General features: G+C 61.7%; 1 protein-coding gene across 1 annotated transcript; it reads left to right on the forward strand.

Moving 5' to 3' along the window:
- Window positions 1-10,441: 10,441 nt before the first annotated feature.
- CD81 (CD81 molecule) lies at window positions 10,442-17,099 on the forward strand. The gene is made up of 7 exons (XM_008576347.1): window positions 10,442-10,557; window positions 13,866-13,963; window positions 14,816-14,890; window positions 15,188-15,292; window positions 15,572-15,673; window positions 16,298-16,384; window positions 16,482-17,099. The coding sequence occupies exons 2-7, from the start codon at window positions 13,898-13,900 to the stop codon at window positions 16,542-16,544; spliced, it is 498 nt and encodes a 165-aa protein (XP_008574569.1). The 5' UTR covers window positions 10,442-10,557; window positions 13,866-13,897; the 3' UTR covers window positions 16,545-17,099.
- The last annotated feature ends 1,157 nt before the right edge of the window (window positions 17,100-18,256 follow it).

Here is an 18,256-nt window from a genome sequence, read left to right on the forward strand (position 1 = left end):
TCTCCAGAAGCGGGCTTTTGTGCTTCAGGGATGGGTAAGCCCCTCCCACCTGCTGCAGCTGGGAGGTCTCCTGGCAGGTTCCCCGGAGACCTTGCCTGGCTGAGTCTGGTAGTTTCCCAGGCAGCCAGGGTGGAGGCCTAGCATATCCCCGGGGCCTGCTTTCTGGGGCTCAAGGAAATGTTTCCAAGACTCCACCCTAGGGCCCACCCAGCACAGAGCATTGAGAACCGGACTGTGGACCCACCCACCCATGCTAAGCCCTGAGGTAGCCAGGGGTGCAGAGCTGATGGGCACCACCTGCCAGAGCCCCCACCCCACTGCTCTGGTCCTGGGCCTCAGCTTCTTCCCCTCTAAAGTTGGGGGTCCTCAGAGTCCCTATCTCCTGGGGTTGTTGGTGGATTAGCTAAGTCACCCAAGTGTCATGAGGGGCTTGGTGTGGGGAGGGTCAGGAAATGGATATCGGGCAAGGCATCTAACAGGGAACTCAGCCAAGGCGAGCCCAGCCTGTAGGTGCAGGAAGTGCCGGGGCAGGGGGCGGGGGCTTTGGGCACCCTTCAGGGCCCAGAGGGTGGGGGTCGGGGTGGAGGGAGGGCCCTGGGCCCAGGGCCTGCTGTAGACATGGTGCAGTAGGCTCAGGAGAGGCCAGGGAAGAAGAGGTTGACCATGGATGTCTGGATGGGGCAGTTTTTAAAAGTTCCATTTTAAAGAGAAAAAGGGCTTCCCCTGTGGGAGGAGGCATCAGAGGCAGCCTGGCGTGCTTCCCCAGGGAGGGGCCCGGTCACATGCACACCCATGTGCACACACCTACCCACACGTACCCCCACCCGCTTCCCGCCTCCTCCTCCTCCAGCTGAGACTCAGGGCACCAGGCAGCGTACTCTCAGCATGCCCTGACCAGAGCCTGCTTTGGGGGCTGGCGGGGTCCTGGGAGGCAGGGGACGGGGCAGCCAGTGGGCCTAAGCAGTGCCAACACCCTCGCCGAGCAGTGTGGACATCCTGTCCCTTGGAGTGGGTCCAGGAGCAGAGGTGGCTGTACTCAAGACCCCTGCTGCTGGAAGTGGGGCAGAAGAGCAGGGGCTCCCATCCCCACTTACCCACACGAGCCCCTGCCCTGGGGCGGGTGCTTGGCCTATGTGAGCCTCGCTTTCCTCATCTGTGAAATGGGTATATGAGCCTTGTCCTTGGAGGCTGGCCAGGGAGCCAGGAGAGGGGCTGCAGGTCACTTTGTGGAGAAGAGTGGTGTCCCCTGCCTGGGACTGGCTGTTCCTCCAACCCCATGCAGCTGGTGGCTGCCTTCCAGGGCAAGGCGGCCAGAGCCAGCCGGGAAGGAGGCTAATGAGAAGCCTCGCTAACTGGCATTTAATTCTCGTTTCCAGACAGCACATGACTGTCTGTCACTGAGCAGGCCTGTCGCCTGCCTTCCGGGAGAGGGGCTGCCACCCAGGCAGGCTTGGGGTGGGGGGGGGGCTTCCTGTGCCTGTTTTACCCAGTGGGTCAGTGGACTTACCCTGGTGCCCCAGGCTACTTGGCTGCCCAGCTTTGGAGAAATGGTTGTTGGGCCACTGGGCTGAGAGAGGAAGTCTGTGGTCTGTCCTTGAGACAGGCTAGCCATGTTGAGGGTATCTGTGCTGTGACTCGGGCAAGGAGGTGGGGGGGCCTGGGACCCTGATTGCCCCTTCTGGCTGTCTTTGCTCTGGAACCGACACATTGCCCACCCTTCCTGCGGGCACAGGGCAGGTGCCTGTGGGCCCCCAACGCCATCCTTTCCCCAGGTCTGAGGGGCCTTCTCCCACCCCTACCCCGGCTCAGTTCTACCTCCAGAAATTCAGTTCACCCCCAATACCTACCTCATAACTGCTTCCAACCCCCCACCCCCACCCCCATTTCAGCCTGAAATCCTGTCATGAGGGAAGATCTTTGGACATAAAATCAATAAGGCTCAGAATCCAGATACTCCTGGGAGGGAGAGGGCATCACCTTTACACTGGCCTGGCGTTTTAGAGAGGACCCTAGAGTGGGTGGAGATGGGGCTGGGGAGAAGCCCCAGGTCCCCTCACTCTGGCCCAGGCTCCCTGGGACCCAGGCAGAATGCAGCCAGTGCTGAATGATTTCTAGCCCTGCAGGCACCCACCCTGTTCCTGAGGCCCTCTGCACGGACAAAGCTTACCTAGAATTGGCCTTCACCTCCGAGTGTCCCACCTGTCCTTTGGAATGTAGTGTGACCAGCATGCTGGGCGGCCTTCCAGGAACCTCTAGACTTCCTAAGTGAGCCCCGCCACCCTCCCGCCCACACACTTTGTACCTCTGGGCCCCACCCCAGTCCCTTTACCTAGTGGGCTGCAGAGCAGGTGCTGAGTCATGTGAGACCACTTGGGGGTCCTCCAGGCAGGCCCCCAGATATTGGGGGAGTCCTGGCCACTGGTCAGCTGGCAGTTGATCCTCACTCCCAGGGCTGTGGGTGTCCTATGCTGGTGCTGGTAGCCGGGGATGGGTGGGTGACTAGGTGGGGACAGCTACCCACGAGGGCATGTGGTCTGGGGGCTAGGGCTGCCTGGAAGCATGTTAGAGCTGGGGTGCCCAGGAACTCAGAGTCTGTAAGCTTCTCAAGTTGGTGGTGGGGTGCTCCAGGCAGGGGGCCCCAGAGAGCCCAGGTGTGGGGGTCCAAACAGCACAGGGGCCTGGGGGGCAGGGAGCTGGCCAGCTCAGCCAGAATCTGGGGCTCGCACCCCGACCCTTTTATCTGAAGATGTGCAGTGATTGAGGTAGCATGTGGTCATTGTCAGAAGGTGTGAGACAGGAAGCCTCAGGCCACACTGCCACATGGGGAGGGGTGGGTGTTGGGCAACTGCAGGGTGCCCTGCACTTCGTACTTGGAATCTTCCTGTACCGACTGTTCTATGCCCCACGTCGGCCCGGCTCATCAACACCTCCTCGGGGTGAGCCCCACGCCCTGTGGCCTGTTACCTGTGCCGTTACTGTGGCTGGCACTGAGGTTGGTTCTGCACTGCATCTGACAGCAAGCTCCTGGTGGGGCTGCGAGCTGCCTAGCGTGGCTGGGGGAGCGGCATTGAGGACCCCAGGCCACCTACCTTCTCTGGGCTGTAGACCTGGGGCTGGGAGGACTGGTCCTGGAGCTCTGGAGTGGGGCCCCAGGGGCTCCTGAAATGCAACTATTTGGGAAGCTCAGACTCCGGCACCAACCCCACCCAGGGCTCACAGGAGCTCACCCTGTCACACAGCTGCTGGCTCTGCTTGGCTGAAGGCCCGGGCTCCGTGCAGCCAGGGGCTGCTCCCCCACCCCCAGGGGTTCTGCCCGACCTCGGGGCTGCACGGAACAGTCTTTCCCTCTGTCCCCAAGAAGATGATAACGGCTCGCATGAAATAGCACTCTTCTGTGCCAGGCAGGCCCTGGGCTGGGAGCCCTCCCATCTGCCTCCAGCTGTACTGGATTATTATCAGGCCCACTGGGTGATAAAGAGACCGAGGCTCCCAAGTGACCACAGGAGGAGGGAGTGAGGGTGAGGCTGGAAAGCAGAGCTCACCCACTGTGCTTCTACAGCCCAGAGTAGCCCCTAGGACCGTGTCAGCTGTGGGTCCTCACACTGGGGCCTGCAGCCACCTGAAGCTGGCAGCCACACCCAGGTGGGAGCATGTACCGGCTCTCAGCCCTCTGCCAGGGCACGCCCAGCAGCCTCTCAGGGGCTGCTGTTGGCCAGAGACACCCTGACCTGCCCAGGGACCCCTCATCCACTCTCTGGTAACCTGCCTGAGGCCCACCCCCCCATCCCCTCCCTGGTGGGTACCTGGCCCACCTAGACCCTCCTCTGAAGCTCACAGCTCTGGGGGGCCAGCCACACTGTGCAGCCCCTGGCCATGTCCTTCCCAGCAGGTCTGGGGACTGTCTGTGTCTGCATACCCCTCTCTGCAGGACAAAGCCTGTGGAGGAGCTTCTCAGAGGAGGGGTGGGCTTGGGGTGGGGGAGCAGGGCACTTCCTGACTTCGCTGCCTGGGGGACAGGTGGCAGGCACAGGGTCTGGCCCTGGAAGGGGCTTTGCCCTCAGGCCGCCCTTGCTTGCACCTCCTCCCAGGTGATAGCAGCATGTCTTCCAGAGCGTGCGCTCACCTCCCGACCCCCAGGGAAGTGGCTCCTTGCACCCCCAGCCAGTGGGGTGGGGGGTGGGGTGGGAGGGCAGCGTCCTTGCCCTGGCAACTATTTTTAGATGCTGGGACAGGCAGCTTCCTGAGGGCAAGAGGCCGTATGACTGGGGCTTCCGCTTCCGTCTGAGGCGAGGATCCCTGCTCTGCCCCCAGGCTTCCTTCCCGCCTTGTGCCTCCTTCTCCCCTCCCCCCACACCAGGCTCTGCTCCTGGAGGCCACAACGGGGTCATAGGGCAGCTGCCCACCTCCCAAGAAGGCTTGAGGTGGGCCCTCGCACCCAGGGAGGAGTCTGGGCCTGTCCCCAGCCTCCACACCCAGGCCAGTCCCTGTCCCCTTGTGGTGGGTGGACAGCCTACAGGGACCCAGGCTCCCCACGCTGCCTGTCTGGGAGGGGACAGCAGCCTGGACCTCCCTCCTGCCTCAGCACCTTAAGCCTCTCTCCCTGCACCCCATCCCTCCAGCACACCGTCCCCAAAGCATCTTTGCCTAGTCACCTCCCACTGGCTTATCCCAATGTCTCCAGAGGAATTTGCCCCCTTCCTTCCTTCCTTCCTTCCTTCCTTCCTTCCTTCCTTCCTTCCTTCCTGCCTGCCTGCCTGCCTGCCTGCCTGCCTGCCTGCCTGCCTGCCTCTGGCCTTTACTGCCCTCTTAGGGAGCATCTCTCAGGCCCCCAGCACCTCCTAGTTGCCAATTCAAGTGGCACTTTCTGGTGTTTCCCGACGCTGTGTGTGCCCCCCAAGGTGGGAGCAAGCGGGCACAGAGCCTGTAGCCCCCAGGCCCGTGGTGTGCCTCCTGCCTGGTGGCCCCTCTGAGCACTGAGAGGCTCATGAAGGCCCAGCTGCTGCTTAAAGGGGGTCTTTATTGCCCACTGGAACATGTGGGTAGGACTTGGGGTGACCACTTGGGCCAGCTGGGTGAAAGTGATATAGGGAGGGGGTGCCCCAATCCCTGCCCCTTCCTGGGGAGGTGGGGGGTGTGTGGTGTGGGAGAACCCCCATCCCAGAGCCCTGGGGGTCTGGCGGGGGCGGGGCAGCAGGCGCTGGCACGGGACGAAAGAGCCACTGCCATCTGCTCCCTTTCGACCACTTCCTGGAAACAGAAACTGGCCGGGCAGGAACCTGGCGTGCTTGGCAACCCCGCTTTCTTAAAGTTGACTGTTACTTATTAATTGTCAGGAAGGAGGAGGAGACACAGACTCCTTCACAGCGTTGCTAATGCTCCTTTCTGTGCCCGTGCATGGAGCCTCCGGGGGGCTCTTCCTGAGGGCTGCAGGCGTGTCCTCGGGTGGGCGCAGGTGGCAGCACCGCTTGCAACCGACCGGCCCAAGCAGAGGGGTGTCTGGTGACCCTGCATGGAGTGTCTCTGGGGAGAGAGATGCCTGAAGACATTCCAGATGCTGTCATTCACCCGACCCAGCAGTGATGACAACCATGGCGAGTCAAGAGCCAGGTACCGCAGCGTGGCACTGCGCAGCTCACTGGCGTTCACTTCCGTGCTTGCTTCTCGTTGTGCAGACGAGGACATCAGATGACAGAGCGGCGGAGGTGGGCCTGAGGTTGCCCAGCAGCAGGGGCTTAGCCACCCCCAGCCTTATGAGTTCGCAGTTGGTCCAGTCTCCCACTTTGGACCCACAGAAAAGACCTGGGCATTTTCAAAGTTTCTGCCGCCAGCAGGCAGCCTGGCGTGCCCGGAGGGTCTCACACTGCCTGGTAGGGAGTGAGCACCGTGGTGGCAGCCTGGGTCCTCTGAGACCCAGAAGCAACACTTACCCCTTAGGAGTTCGGTCTTCAGGGATTTGGGTGTGTGGAGTTTTAAACAGCTTTATTTAGGTGTACACATATTTAAGGGGTACAACTTGGTACTTGTTGATATATTTGTACCTCTGTGACGCCATCACCACCATCAGGAGAGTGGACATACCCACAGCTCCAGAGCATCTTGGGGCCCTTGCCACCCCTCCTTGCTGTCCCTTCCCACGCTGTCCTCCGCCATCCCAGGGCAACCGCTGTGTGTAATTGCCTGTCTTGCTCCTTCATACAGATGACATCAGGAGGCACGAGCCCCTGTTGCTGTCCTGCCTTCTTTCATCCAGTGTAATTGTTGGGAGGCTCAGCCATGTCATCGGCTGTGTCTGTGGTCTGTTCCTGCAGGATCACTCTAGGACAGACCCCAGGGTCCCTCCGTTTGCCTGTCAGGACGTGTGGGCTGTTTGCAGTTTGGGGCTGTTACGAGGAGAGTTGCCAGGAACATTCATGTGCAGGGTTGTGGAAACCTGTGCCCTTTTATTTTGGGTCAATAACATGGGTGTGGGACGGCTGGGTCCTCAGGTGGGTGTGGGTTTAATTTTCCAAGAAACCATCCAACTGTTTTGCAACATGGCAGCACAGTTCTGCATCCCACCCGCCGTGGCCAAGGGCTCCTGTCACTCCACGTCCTCAGCAGTGCTTTGACCTGGTTGCTGTCTTTGACGGTAGCCAGCCTAGGGGCTGTCAGGGTCGCTCCTGCGGTTCTGTTTGGTGTCCCCAGGTGACGGATGATGTGCGGCCTCCTCTCGTCTCTTATCTGCCGGCGGTGCGTGTCTTTGGTGAAGTGTGTTTGCATCTGTCACCCGTCCCTTACAAGTTGGTCTATTGGTTTTCTTTCTGTTACAGCCACATGTCCTCTGCCAGACACCTGCACGGCCCTGTCTGTGCTCAGCTCTTCATGCTGCCACGGTGCCTTTGAAGAGCAGGTTCCTTTCACATTTTTGAGCCTCGGGTACCTCCAGCCCTGCCCTCCTGGGGTCGTTATGGGGCAGGGGCACCCTTCCAACCCCTCCCACTGCCTTTCCCATGATCAGACATGGGACCTCAGAGCTGCCTTTGTACTCTCTGGTAGGTGACCTTAGGGGAGTGTTCCCCTCCCCACTGCCTCGGTTTCTTTATCTGGAAACTGGGGGTGACCATCGCCACCACTGTTGTTGTCTGGCTCCAACTCAAGGCCCCCGCTGGACACCAGACAACTTGGCCTGCCCCGCAGTGATTTGTTCAGGAGCTGGGGAGGTCCTGGGGAGGTGGCCAGCTGGGTGTTCCTTCCCCGTCCCCTGCTCCGCTTCCGGGAAGCTCTGACTGCTCTTGGTGGCCATGGGATGACTGGGTGGGCAGGCTGGGGTCCCCCATTCCCAGCTGCCTCTCCCGTCCCCTCCTGGCCTAGCTGCTCTTCCCAATTAGAGGTGCCAGGGATCCTTTGTGGATTTAGTGCCGGCTCTTCCCAGCCCCATAGACTGGGACTAGCTTCCTTGTTACCCCTCGGCCATGAGGGCCTGGGGCGAAGGGGCTCCTGTCTGGAGGCAGCCTCCCCTCTCAGCCCTAGAGTCTGGATGGGAAGCCCCCTTCCCAGAACAGCAAGAAGCGGTGACTTTGCCTGCAGCCCCACCATCTGTGGGTGGGGGGTAGGTTCAGCCTGCTCTCATCCCGTTTCTGTTAGGACATCGTCTCCTGAGAGGGGATCGTCCCCCTTCTTGAGGTTGGGGGCTGCACAGAGAAGATGGGGGGGCCCCTGCCTAGCCGGGACAGGGTGGTGTGGGGTCAGCACCAAGGAGCATCTTCTGAGCCAGGTGCTGCTCCACACTCCACTGCTGAAGAGGCAGGGAAGGGACACTGAGGCTCAGGAAGGCTGGGCCACCTGCCGTGGCCCCTCAGCTTCCGTGGCTGAGTCAGGCTTTGTAACCAGGTCTCTGTGACCACAGAGGAGGAGACGGGCGGGGGTTCCCCTTGCCCCCTTCGCTTCTCCATCCTGCAACGTCTCGAAGCCCTCTCTGGACCGCAGTTTCAAAACAGAATTAATAACAATTTCAAAGCCGCTGGAGGAAGCCAGAGTTACCACGGCAACTCTCAGTGCCACCTCCCCCCACACCCCCCCCAGTCCCCACATGGTCCACAGGCCGTCCCGCCCTCATGGTGTGACAGGCGCAGAGGAGCGACTAGCTGTCTGCTCCTGGGGGATTCTGGGAGCCGGGCCCCTGGCTTCACCAGGGCCTTGCCACACATGCGAGGGGCGCCTCAGCACCCCAGCTGTCCGGCTGTTCTCGGCTGGGCCCGCAGGTGCACGGGGCCTGGACGGTCCTGATGCTGCTCCACTTGCTCTAGGGGGAGGAGGAGCCTCGGCACAGGGTCCAGGTGGGGAGGTCAGGTCCCATTCTCCCCCAAACCAAAGCATGGAAACCGAGGTGCACCTCCTGCAGGAGGGGCCGGGGCAGGGCTTACAGGAAGAGTTGCCGAGGAACCGCAGCCCCAGGCCAGTGGGTGGGGGCGTGCGGAGAGGGACCCTGGCCGTCCTGCTGGGGGTTGAGGGGCTCTGGCAGTGATCCCTTTGCGGGTACGAGCCCAGCAGTGATTGCTCAGCAGGCCCAGTGCAGCAGGGGGTGAGGGGTGCCCACAGACCCCCTGCCCCTCCCTTGCTGAGGCCCTGGAGCCAGCCTGCCCAGGGCGTCCCCAGGGCTGCTCAGGCCTTTCCTTGGGGGTGGGCTGTGATGCTGGGCCTGAACCCCACACGCACTCTACTGAGCACCCAACCCCACCCCCTAGCAACCACCACCTTGGCCAGGGAGCTGGAGCAGGAGCAGGAGCAGGAGCTGGGCCCCAGGTGGTTGCTCAGGTGTCAGGTTTCAGTTTCCCTTCCCCATTTGACCAGTAGCCCTGCGTCTGGTGGGGTCAGTGTCCAGAGGCACCCCATGCTGGGGTGGCAGGCCTCTGCTGCCAGCGCCCACTTCCTCCAGGCCTACCCAGCCAGCCGGGGCAGTGTGCCCCTCAGTGCCCCTGGTACTCCCCTCTGGGCTGGGTGGTCTGCGTCCCCCTGCTTCCTCCTCCAGGAAGCCCTTGGGGCCTGGTGTCCCATGAGGGCAGCGTGGCCAGGGCCAGGCACCAGCTCCTCATGTGGGACCCCGACCCCTGCGCTTTCCCTTTGCCAGGCCGGCTCCTTGACACACCCTTTCCCCGGGTGGTCCCTGCCCGGGGGCTGGGCACTTCCAGGACTGGGTTTGTATGCTGTTCTCTTAATGTCCTCCCAGGGAGGCGGGGGCAGGTAAGGCCTGACCCCCAGACTGTTCGGGGATGTGGGCCTCCCACTATGGTCAGGGGCTCTGGCTCAGTGTCTCCAGGACTTCATGCTGGGAGCGGAGGGACCCCAGAAGGGATCTGAAGGGGGCCCTGCCCCCATGTGTATACAGCAGCCGAGGTGACTGGAGTGGAGGCGGGGGCAGGCAGGACTCAGGTCACGGGTCACTCATGGGGACTGCATGTCTGCGAAGTGCCCTGCATGGTGCGAGATGTCAGGGACAGTGAGGGACAGGTGGTGCCCCCACCACCAGTGGGACAGGCACTGAGGCCAAGGGGGAGCACATTGTGGGCAGGGGACAGCCAGGGGCACATGCCTGGCCTGGTCAGGTGCTTAGGATGGGCTGGTCTGGGCCTGACCCCAGGCCTAGTCTCAAGAGCAGACCCCCCTTCCCATTAGAAGTGGCCATGTGGTCATGTGCACGAGGGCACCCAGTCCTGGAGGGCCTCCCTCGTCAGTCTGCCCACTCCACCTACTGAGCTGCAGCCCCGAGCCAGCCACGTGCCCTTCTCTCCCTGACAGCCTACCTTGACCAGTGTCTTTCCAGTTTCCCTTCCCAGGGCATACAGCAGCAGAGATTTATCCCACAAACCGCCACAGGCCCCAGCCCCTAGAGCTTCCTGGATGGCGGCATCAGATCCCCACCCCATTCTGGCAGCAGAACTGTGGGTCCCCAGCCTGGGATTCCCAGCACACCTAGGGCAGTCCACAAAGGGGCTCAGGATGGTTGGGGTGGGGCTGCCCCCTTGGAGGAGGACCTGGTGCGATCTCTGGCCTGATCTAGCAAATAAAAATACAGGACATCCAGTTAACCTTGAACATTAGAGAAACAACGAATTATTTTTTTGTACAAGTATATCCCATGCAATATTTGGGACACACTTATACTAAAAAAGTATTCATCATCTGAGATGCAAATTGAACCAGCTGTCCCGCCCCTTATCTGGCAACCCTGCCCTGGAGTCACCTGCAGAGGTGCTGGCCACATGGTCTCTGATACCCAGGGCTTCTCAAGAGCCAGCCCAGCAGAGCCAATAGCTGGAGATATTGCTGCCTGGAGAGGGCAGCCCCCTGCCCTGGCCCCTGGCCCCCACCTTTCCCAAGTGGAGATGCCGCAGGTGTGCACGTGGTGGGCTCATTCCTGCAGCGCTCTGGGCTGCGTGTGACGCTGTTCCCCATTCTCTTCCCAGCTGGCTGGAGGCGTGATCCTGGGTGTGGCTCTGTGGCTCCGCCATGACCCACAGACCACCAACCTCCTCTATCTGGAGCTGGGAGACCGGCCTGCACCCAACACCTTCTATGTAGGTGAGTGCACACAGGGGTGGCGGCAGACAGGCAGTCAGGGAGGGCTGCCAGGAGGAGCTGGGGTCTTCGGGATGAGGAAGATGGCCAGGGGAAGGAGGCGCTGGGGCATGGGGCATGCTGGGTGGGCCGGCGGCCAGCCAGAAAGGGCTCTTTGAACAGAAGGATTGAGTCAGAGATGGGCTGTGTGAAGGCCTTTCTTATTTTAACATGGGTATTTCAAGGGGAGGCTCCCCAGGCAGGGGTGGGGCTGGATGCCTGGGCTGCCCTGAGAGCCACGGCCCAGGGGAGGGGTGCGTGACTGCCGCGGGGCAAGCAGCTGCTCCTTGCTGCCTTATTAGGCTGCGTGCGGGGGCCTGAACTGGGCAGCTCTGGGAGTGTTTGTTGAGATGTTCCTGTCCTTCAAGGGAGGGGCCCTAGGGACTGCCTGCTACCCCTACAGAGTGGGCAGGAAGTGTGTGGACTCCAGGGTTCAGGGCTCCTGGCTCTCTGGAAGAGGCCTGGCTCCCCACCAAGGCAGGGGACACACTTGGCTGCTGAAATGGCCCCACACACTCACCGTCCCTCCCAGATGTCCCAGGGCTGGCTGCGGGCTCTGGCTATAGGAGGGGTGCCCATTCCTTTGTCCCCATGCCTGCCCCCACTCTTCCTCTCCAGGGGGACAGGGCTGGGTCCAGACAGCATCATCCAGACAGGACGGCCCCTGTCCTCCCCAGAGACGTAGTCTGTGGCTCACAATGGGTTCCCAGACCCAGCCGTTCCTGGGGAGGAGGGTCCCATGCCCCTGACCAGGCTCCTAGCCCTCCCTCGGGGCCATAGTGCCCTCCTGGGGTTGGAAAGCAATCAGCACTGCCCACGTGATCGAGGACACAGTGGCGGGGACCTGGCCATTGTCCTCTGAACCCTCAAGGGGTGTTTTTCTCCTCAAATCCCTCCCTGTCCACTTGTTGCCCCTCCCCAGACACTCGGGGGTATTTGAGGTCCAGCGGGGCCTCCCAGCAAGCCTGGGCCTTGCCCTCCGGGGCCACCACCATCCGGGCCAGTCACAACAGGCGTGCGCCTGCCCCAGAGCAGGGTCGTTTCCAGAGCCTGTTTCCCGTCCTCCTGCCCACCGAGTCCCCTTCTTCAGGACCTGGGGCACCATGGCAGGCGTGTGGCTTTGCACACCGTGGAGTTATGTAGCCCCAGAGCAGGTGTTTTGGGAAGGGGTCACTCTCGCCTTGTGGGTGGAGCGGTGCCTGCTCGTAGGCTGGTGTCTGGCCCGATGCTGCTGGAGAGGAGCTGAAGGCTGGGGCTGGGCCGGGTGAGGTGGCCTACAGGGCAGGCTGGGTAAGGGCAGGGTTCAGCCCAGTGCTCTGGCCCCCACATGGGGCCGGTCTGGAGCAGATACATGTGACCCCACTCCCGCTCTCCAGCCCTTGGCAGAAGGCAGAGACCACGGGGCTGTGGAGAGGCTCCAGCGGGGCAGAGGTGTCATGGGGAGGGGTTTGCCGGCTGCCCCCAGCACCAGAGCAGGGCTGGCATCGGAATCAGGTGCCTGCCACCAGATGCTAGCCATGGGCCACACCAGGCCTCCACCCTGGGCCGCTAGTTCTCACGTCCAGGCATGGGGGAGCCTGCCCTCAGGGGAGTCCACTCTAGGCTGGGCCTGCCACCCGATGGACTCAGGCTCTGTCTGTGCCCCCAGAAGGTGGGGGCTGCTCCAAGCCCCTCTGACCACCAAGTCCCAGCCCATCCCATCCCAGAATAGGCCTTCTAGAGCAGCAGACTGGGCCCTGACAAAAGGCTCTTTGTCCGAAGCAGGGAAGAGGGGTGGGTTTGTTGGGGTAGCCCAGCACCCCCCAGGGAACGGCTGCAGGGCGGGTGGCCAGAGGCTTTAGATGGGGCCTGGTGTGGGGACAGGTCTGGGGTTGGAGCCTAGGAAGGGCTTGGCAGCCCTAGGACCGTGGCCTGGCCACCTTGCACCCAACTCTTGGCCTCCCACCCCCTGCAGGACCCTCTAAGAAAGAACAAAAAAAGGTGAGACCCGCCCCCCACCCCTTCGTCCCCTCCGAACCTGACCTGACAACGCAGGAAACAAGGCCCGGGGGACCCTCCCTCCTCTCAAGGCTTGAGAAGAGGAAGACCTAGGTCACAGGTGCCATGACCCCCAAGTGGGGAGCCACCTGCAGGGTGTCCCTGGCATGTCCAGTGCCAGCCAGAGGCTTCATCTGCCCAGGAAGGAGGGTTGGATGGCCGAGCCCCAGGCCTGGGCGTTTTCTAAGCCTGGCATGGGTCCTGACCTCGGCTTCTTCTCCCTGGCTGGGGAGGGACAATGGGCCTGGATCTCTGCAGGGAGGCTTGGGCTGCCTTCAGTGTTGCCGTGGCAACTGGGGGATGGGCCGCAGTCTGCTGAGGGATGAGGGGTGGCCCTGGAGAGATGCAGACAGCGTTTCCCAAGGGGCACATGGCCCGGCCTGAGTGGGCCGTGGACACCGGAAAGGGCAGCAGGGCCAGGCTGGACACCCCTTAGGCTCCCAGTGCTCCCCTGCCCTTTGGTGGCCCTTTCTGCCTCCCAGGAGCCTGCTGCCCACTCTGGTGGGTACAGGCCAGGTGGGGAAGGTACACAGAGCCCTGCATGCCCTCCTTCAGCTGTCCCCATCACTCTGCACTGCTGCCACCCACCCTTTTGGCAGGACCGGCCACCTCATGTGGCAGGTTCCACCCTTCAGGGCTGGGGCCCTGGAAGCCATTAGAGCCCCTGACCCCCGCCAGCAGCCAGGTAGAGCAGCCAGGTTCAAATGCTGACCCCCCCGCCCCCCCCAAATCAGGGGCAGTGAAGTGGGCTGCCGTGTGGCGGGCACCAGTGCCTGCGAGGCCCTCCACCCCACTCCTGGATCACACACCAACAGGAGTAGCCTGTCCCCCGCCCCCAGGCCAAGTGCTGAGCCCACCATGCAGCTTCTGACATGTCACTCCCCACACTAAGATGGGGTGGTCTTTCTCTGCCTCCCACGCCGAGCCCTGGAGGCTTTTGGGAGCAGCGCAGGTTGAGAGTGGTGGGCCATGTTCTCTGAGAACTTATTAGGTACCTTGCATCATCAGTGTCCCTCCCACGTCATGGAAGAGGAAACCAAGGCACAGAGAGGGGAACTCACATGGCCAGGCCAAGCCACAGGCTGCAGGGCCCCTTTCTGTTTGGCTCCTCACTGTTCGGCCCCATGGCGCTCAGCGTCCCCAGGTCTTCCTTGCAGAGTTCTGTGCGGTAGTGTGTGCGTGGCTGGGAGGGGTCTTGAGTGGGCTTATCAGGTGTCCCTCTGTCCCCTGCAAAGGCATCTACATTCTCATTGCTGTGGGTGCTGTGATGATGTTCGTCGGCTTCCTGGGCTGCTACGGGGCCATCCAGGAGTCCCAGTGCCTGCTGGGGACGGTAAGGTTGGGGGCCAGGGGCAAGGAGCTGTGTCCTGTTCACTGAGTTGGGCAGGGGCCACAGAACAGACTCGGGGTAGGGGGCAGCAGGACCAGGAACTCCAGTGGACACAGTGTGGGTTCCACCCAGCAGGCCTCCAAGGTGGCACTTGGATGCCCCCCCTTGCCCAGCCAGCCTGGACGAGGACTCAGGCCTCCATGTCTTTCCCCAGAATGTCAGCCCTCTGTTTTTCCTGTTTGGTTCTTAAATTAAATCCCACCGGGGTCGATCTCCATCGTGTCTAGTTCCTAAGTAGCCTTTTGTCTTTCTTTCTTTAAAAAAAAAAAAGCCACAAACACAGTAGGGAGCGAGTCTCAGCCCCGATTGTCATGCCGCCCACTGACAGAATGCTGAGCCTAGCTGTGCTGATCCTGTGCCTGTGCCTCTAGTGGGGGAAACTGAGACATACCCTCTGACCCCCTTCTCATGGTAGGGTGGTGAGAGGGGGTGGGGAGGGCGGGGTCAGAGTCAGCAGGGCCCACTGCAGCACACGGCTCCCTGGGGGTCTGCAGCCATCCTGAACGTGCCGACCTGCTGACCCCCCCACCGATCTTGTCCTTCCCGCTCCAGCAGGGTGTGGTGCAGTGCCGCCTCTTTGCTGGGCCGAGTCTTAGGCTCATTCTGGTTGGGATATGGGGGGCAGATACACCCCTCACATCCACCCACACACACACAGACACACGCCTGTTGGTCACTTGGGTGCTGTTCTCTGCGGACAGCGAGGCCCGCGCTGCCCGTGCAGGTCTGGGCCCCTGCCCACAGGCTGACTCCCTCCTTCTCTGCCCCCTCCTCTGGGCCCTGCTTGGATCCCAGTTCTTCACCTGCCTCGTGATCCTCTTTGCCTGTGAGGTGGCCGCCGGCATTTGGGGCTTTGTCAACAAGGACCAGGTGAGCCTGAGCCCAAGCGGGGCCTCAAGGGGATGGAGGGGCGCCCTCTGTTCAGCTCGCGGGTGGCAGTCGGTCTTACCCACAGTCTGCAGGGTGCTCCCTGGGCTCCTCCTGGGGCCCACCTAATAGGAAGTTCTTGGGAGGCTTTATGGAGATGTGGTATCAGGGCCGAGTGCTTGGCCAGGCCTCTCGGGGCAGCTGGGAGTACACCTCCGGAGGCTGTCCTAGAAGCACACCTTCCCTGGGAGAGCTATGGGGGGATGGTCCCTGCTTGCGTGTGATTTGCCTCTCTCCCAGATCGCCAAGGATGTGAAGCAGTTCTACGACCAGGCTTTGCAGCAGGCCGTGGTGGATGACGACGCCAGCAATGCCAAGGCTGTGGTGAAAACCTTCCATGAGACGGTGCGTGGGGTGGCCGGGGGTGGGGGTGTCTGTGTTCATGGGTGAGCCCTGCCTCAGCCCAGACCTCAGGAGCAGGATGTGCCCTTAGGACCTCTAGGTGCTCAGGGCCTGGCCAGATGGTCTCCTCAGTGACTTTCTGTTCCCCAGGTGGGAGTCTGGTGGGGCAGGCCACCTGGGGTGCAGGGGATCCCTGTGCAGGGAGGAAGTCTGGCCCCGGAGCTCTGAGCCATCGTCTTCCCTGTGTGCGTGGGGCTGACTTCACGCCCTCGGTCTCTGCAGCTCAACTGCTGTGGCTCCAGCACGCTGTCCGCACTGACCACATCATTGCTGAAGAACAGCCTGTGTCCTTCCGGCAGCAACATCATCAGCAACTTCTTCAAGGTGCACAGCTGTGGGCAGGTCTCCCCGTGTCCCCGTTCCCCTGGGTGGGTCCTAGGGGCAGGGCAGGCTGCACAGTTCCCTGGCTGGCATTGGCAGGGAAGCCGCCACACCGTGCGGTACTGTGGCCCAGTTCTGGAGAGAAGGGGTGAGGCTGACCTTGGCCCTGTGCCACGTGTTCCAGGTAGAGAAGGTGGCAGTCCCGGGAGCTGAAAGCTCACGCAGGCCGCACACCTCCCCTCGCACTGCTAGTGGTGCAAGGACCCCAACCGCCCGGGTTAGCACCCACGGCTGGTGGTGCATCCCGGGGTCTGCAGCACTCTGCAGAAATCGCCCACCAAGGCCTCGTCGAATGTCTGTCTCTGAGATGCATGCCCATGATACTTTAGGGCACTAGTGGTAACAATAATCGTGACCTCTCAGCGGTAACGGGCACGGGCTGTACGTCCTGTGGGTGATAAAAACCGAGGCAGAAGCCTAGCCACTGCCCCTGCCTCTGCTGAGGTGGGTAGCACCTTCCTGAGCCCCCTCCATGGTCTTTCCGTAATGACCATGGGTTGCTGTGTGATAAGAGGGGGCTGAGAGCTGAGGCCAGCCCCCTGTCTGCCTGCTGGCCACGCCCTGCAGGAGGACTGCCACCAGAAGATCGACGACCTCTTCTCTGGGAAGCTGTACCTCATTGGCATCGCAGCCATCGTCGTTGCTGTGATCATGGTGAGCTGTCATCGTGAGTGGCAGGGCCTCTGCTCAGGGGGCTCCTCCTCCCACAGGCTGCTGGGTGCTGACTGCACCGTCTGTCACCTCCCCACAGATCTTCGAGATGATCCTAAGCATGGTGCTGTGCTGTGGCATCCGGAACAGCTCTGTGTACTGAGGCTGCCTGCAGCTCCAGCCGCAGGAACCCCTGCAGTGACCCCAGAGCGACCCGGACGCTTCTGAGGGGCCGGTCACCGCCTGTGTATATATAACATTTCCGGTATTACTCTGCTACACTTAGCCTTTTTACTTTTGAGGTTTTGTTTTTGTTCTGAACTTTCCTGTTACCTTTTCGGGGCTAACGTCACATGTAGGTGGCGTGTGTGTGAGTAGAGCTCGGCCCAGGCCTTGGGGACCATAGGGCAGGAGTCCCTCTGCTTCTGGGGCCCCTTGGGGAGCCCTGCCTGCCCAGCCAGACCTCTCCTGGGGGCCACTCACCCAGAGGCTCAGCTTGGCTGAGTTGGGGGGGCTGTGTCTGCCTGCCCCGCCCGTCCTGTGGGCTGCACGGCTCTCACCTTTTTAACCCCTGTTCCCTTCCTGCCCTGGTTTCTAGAGCCAGGTCTATGAGCACTCTTATGCCTTCAATGCACCTGTCCTTTCTAACATGTCACTTTCAATTGTAATTACATCTCGAAACAGTCATTTAATAAAGAAGGAAAATCAGGCATGCTAACAGGACTGTCTGACCCCTTCCTGTGCTGGCAGCATCCGAGACCCAGGGAGCAACTGGAGGGGCGTGGGAGCCTGGTGCAGGAGGGTCTCAGCTCTGTGAACTTTGCCAGGCCCAGGGTGAGTCAGGCCAAGAGAGGCTGCCTGCCTGGTGGGCTGGCAGGAGCCCTGGGGAACACCCCATGTGGTGAGGGCGCCTTGGTTGGGCTCTGCCGCCTACAGCTGCCTCCACTTCACTCCCACCTTGCCCCCAGGGCACACACTGATGGTTGGTTTCCAGGAGGGGCCTGCAGCCATACAAGGTGTGCCTGGGGTGGGGGGCGGGGGGAGGCTGCAAGATCCCCCTTACTTGTGACAGACAGCACAGTAAAGAATAGATACACTGCCCCTCCCAAGTGTCTGAGGATCTCTTCTGTGCCCATATATGTTCCATCGAGGAGCTGGGTGACCCAAGGCCTAAGCCACGTCTCAGAGTGTTTGGAGGGGAAGACCTCAGCCTCCACTTGGGGAGCCCACCAAGCCCACCATGGTGGATTGAGGCCCTGAGGCCAAGCAGCCTCCTAGGCCCTCACTGGATCTTTTCCTTTTGTCTGAGCTCTTACAACCAATGGGCTCTGCCTAGACTCTCCTATCTGCCCCCCAGCTTGCTGAGTCAGGCTGCTTTCCTAGTCCAGGATGCTGGCACATTTCATTGACCCTCGAGGAAACATGGGCCTGGCTGGGATTCATGTTGAGGCTCCCAGCAGCTTCCTTGCAGGCCAGTTTCGGCCTTGTGTTGTGGGTGGGTTACAGGGTCTCGGCAGGCCCCCTCTTGCTGCTCTCCACCCTCTGTGCCTGGGTGGATTGTTTGGGCAAACACAATGGTCCAAGGAGCCCCCTCATCTCTGCTTCCCCCTGTCCTGCAAGGCCCCAGGGACATCCTGGCCAAGGCTGGTGACACCAGCGACTTGGGTGTCACCTCCTGCATGGCCCTCTGGAAGCTGCAATGTGACGCAGAAAAGGACAAACTCGGGGTCTGATGGGCTGCGGTTCCTGGTGGGCCCTGGGGCGGGAGGGGCAGTCTTAAGAATAAAGAAGCCCAGAAGTGCGCGGCAGTGTCTCTGGGTGGGGCCCCAAGAGGTCCTTGAATCCCGGGCTCCAGCGAGCGCCGGGACAGCAGAC

Source organism: Galeopterus variegatus, unplaced genomic scaffold (genome assembly GCF_000696425.1).
Source record: "Galeopterus variegatus unplaced genomic scaffold, G_variegatus-3.0.2 Scaffold1336, whole genome shotgun sequence".
Taxonomy (NCBI): Eukaryota; Metazoa; Chordata; class Mammalia; order Dermoptera; family Cynocephalidae; genus Galeopterus; species Galeopterus variegatus.

Coding starts and splice junctions, on each gene's coding strand:
- CD81 (XM_008576347.1), top strand. CDS start 13,898: ATGATGTTCGTCGGCTTCCTGGGCTGCTACGGGGCCATCCAGGAGTCC. Junction 14,891..15,187: donor GCTTTGTCAACAAGGACCAG/GTGAGCCTGAGC, acceptor CCTCTCTCCCAG/ATCGCCAAGGATGTGAAGCA. Junction 15,674..16,297: donor TCATCAGCAACTTCTTCAAG/GTGCACAGCTGT, acceptor CACGCCCTGCAG/GAGGACTGCCACCAGAAGAT.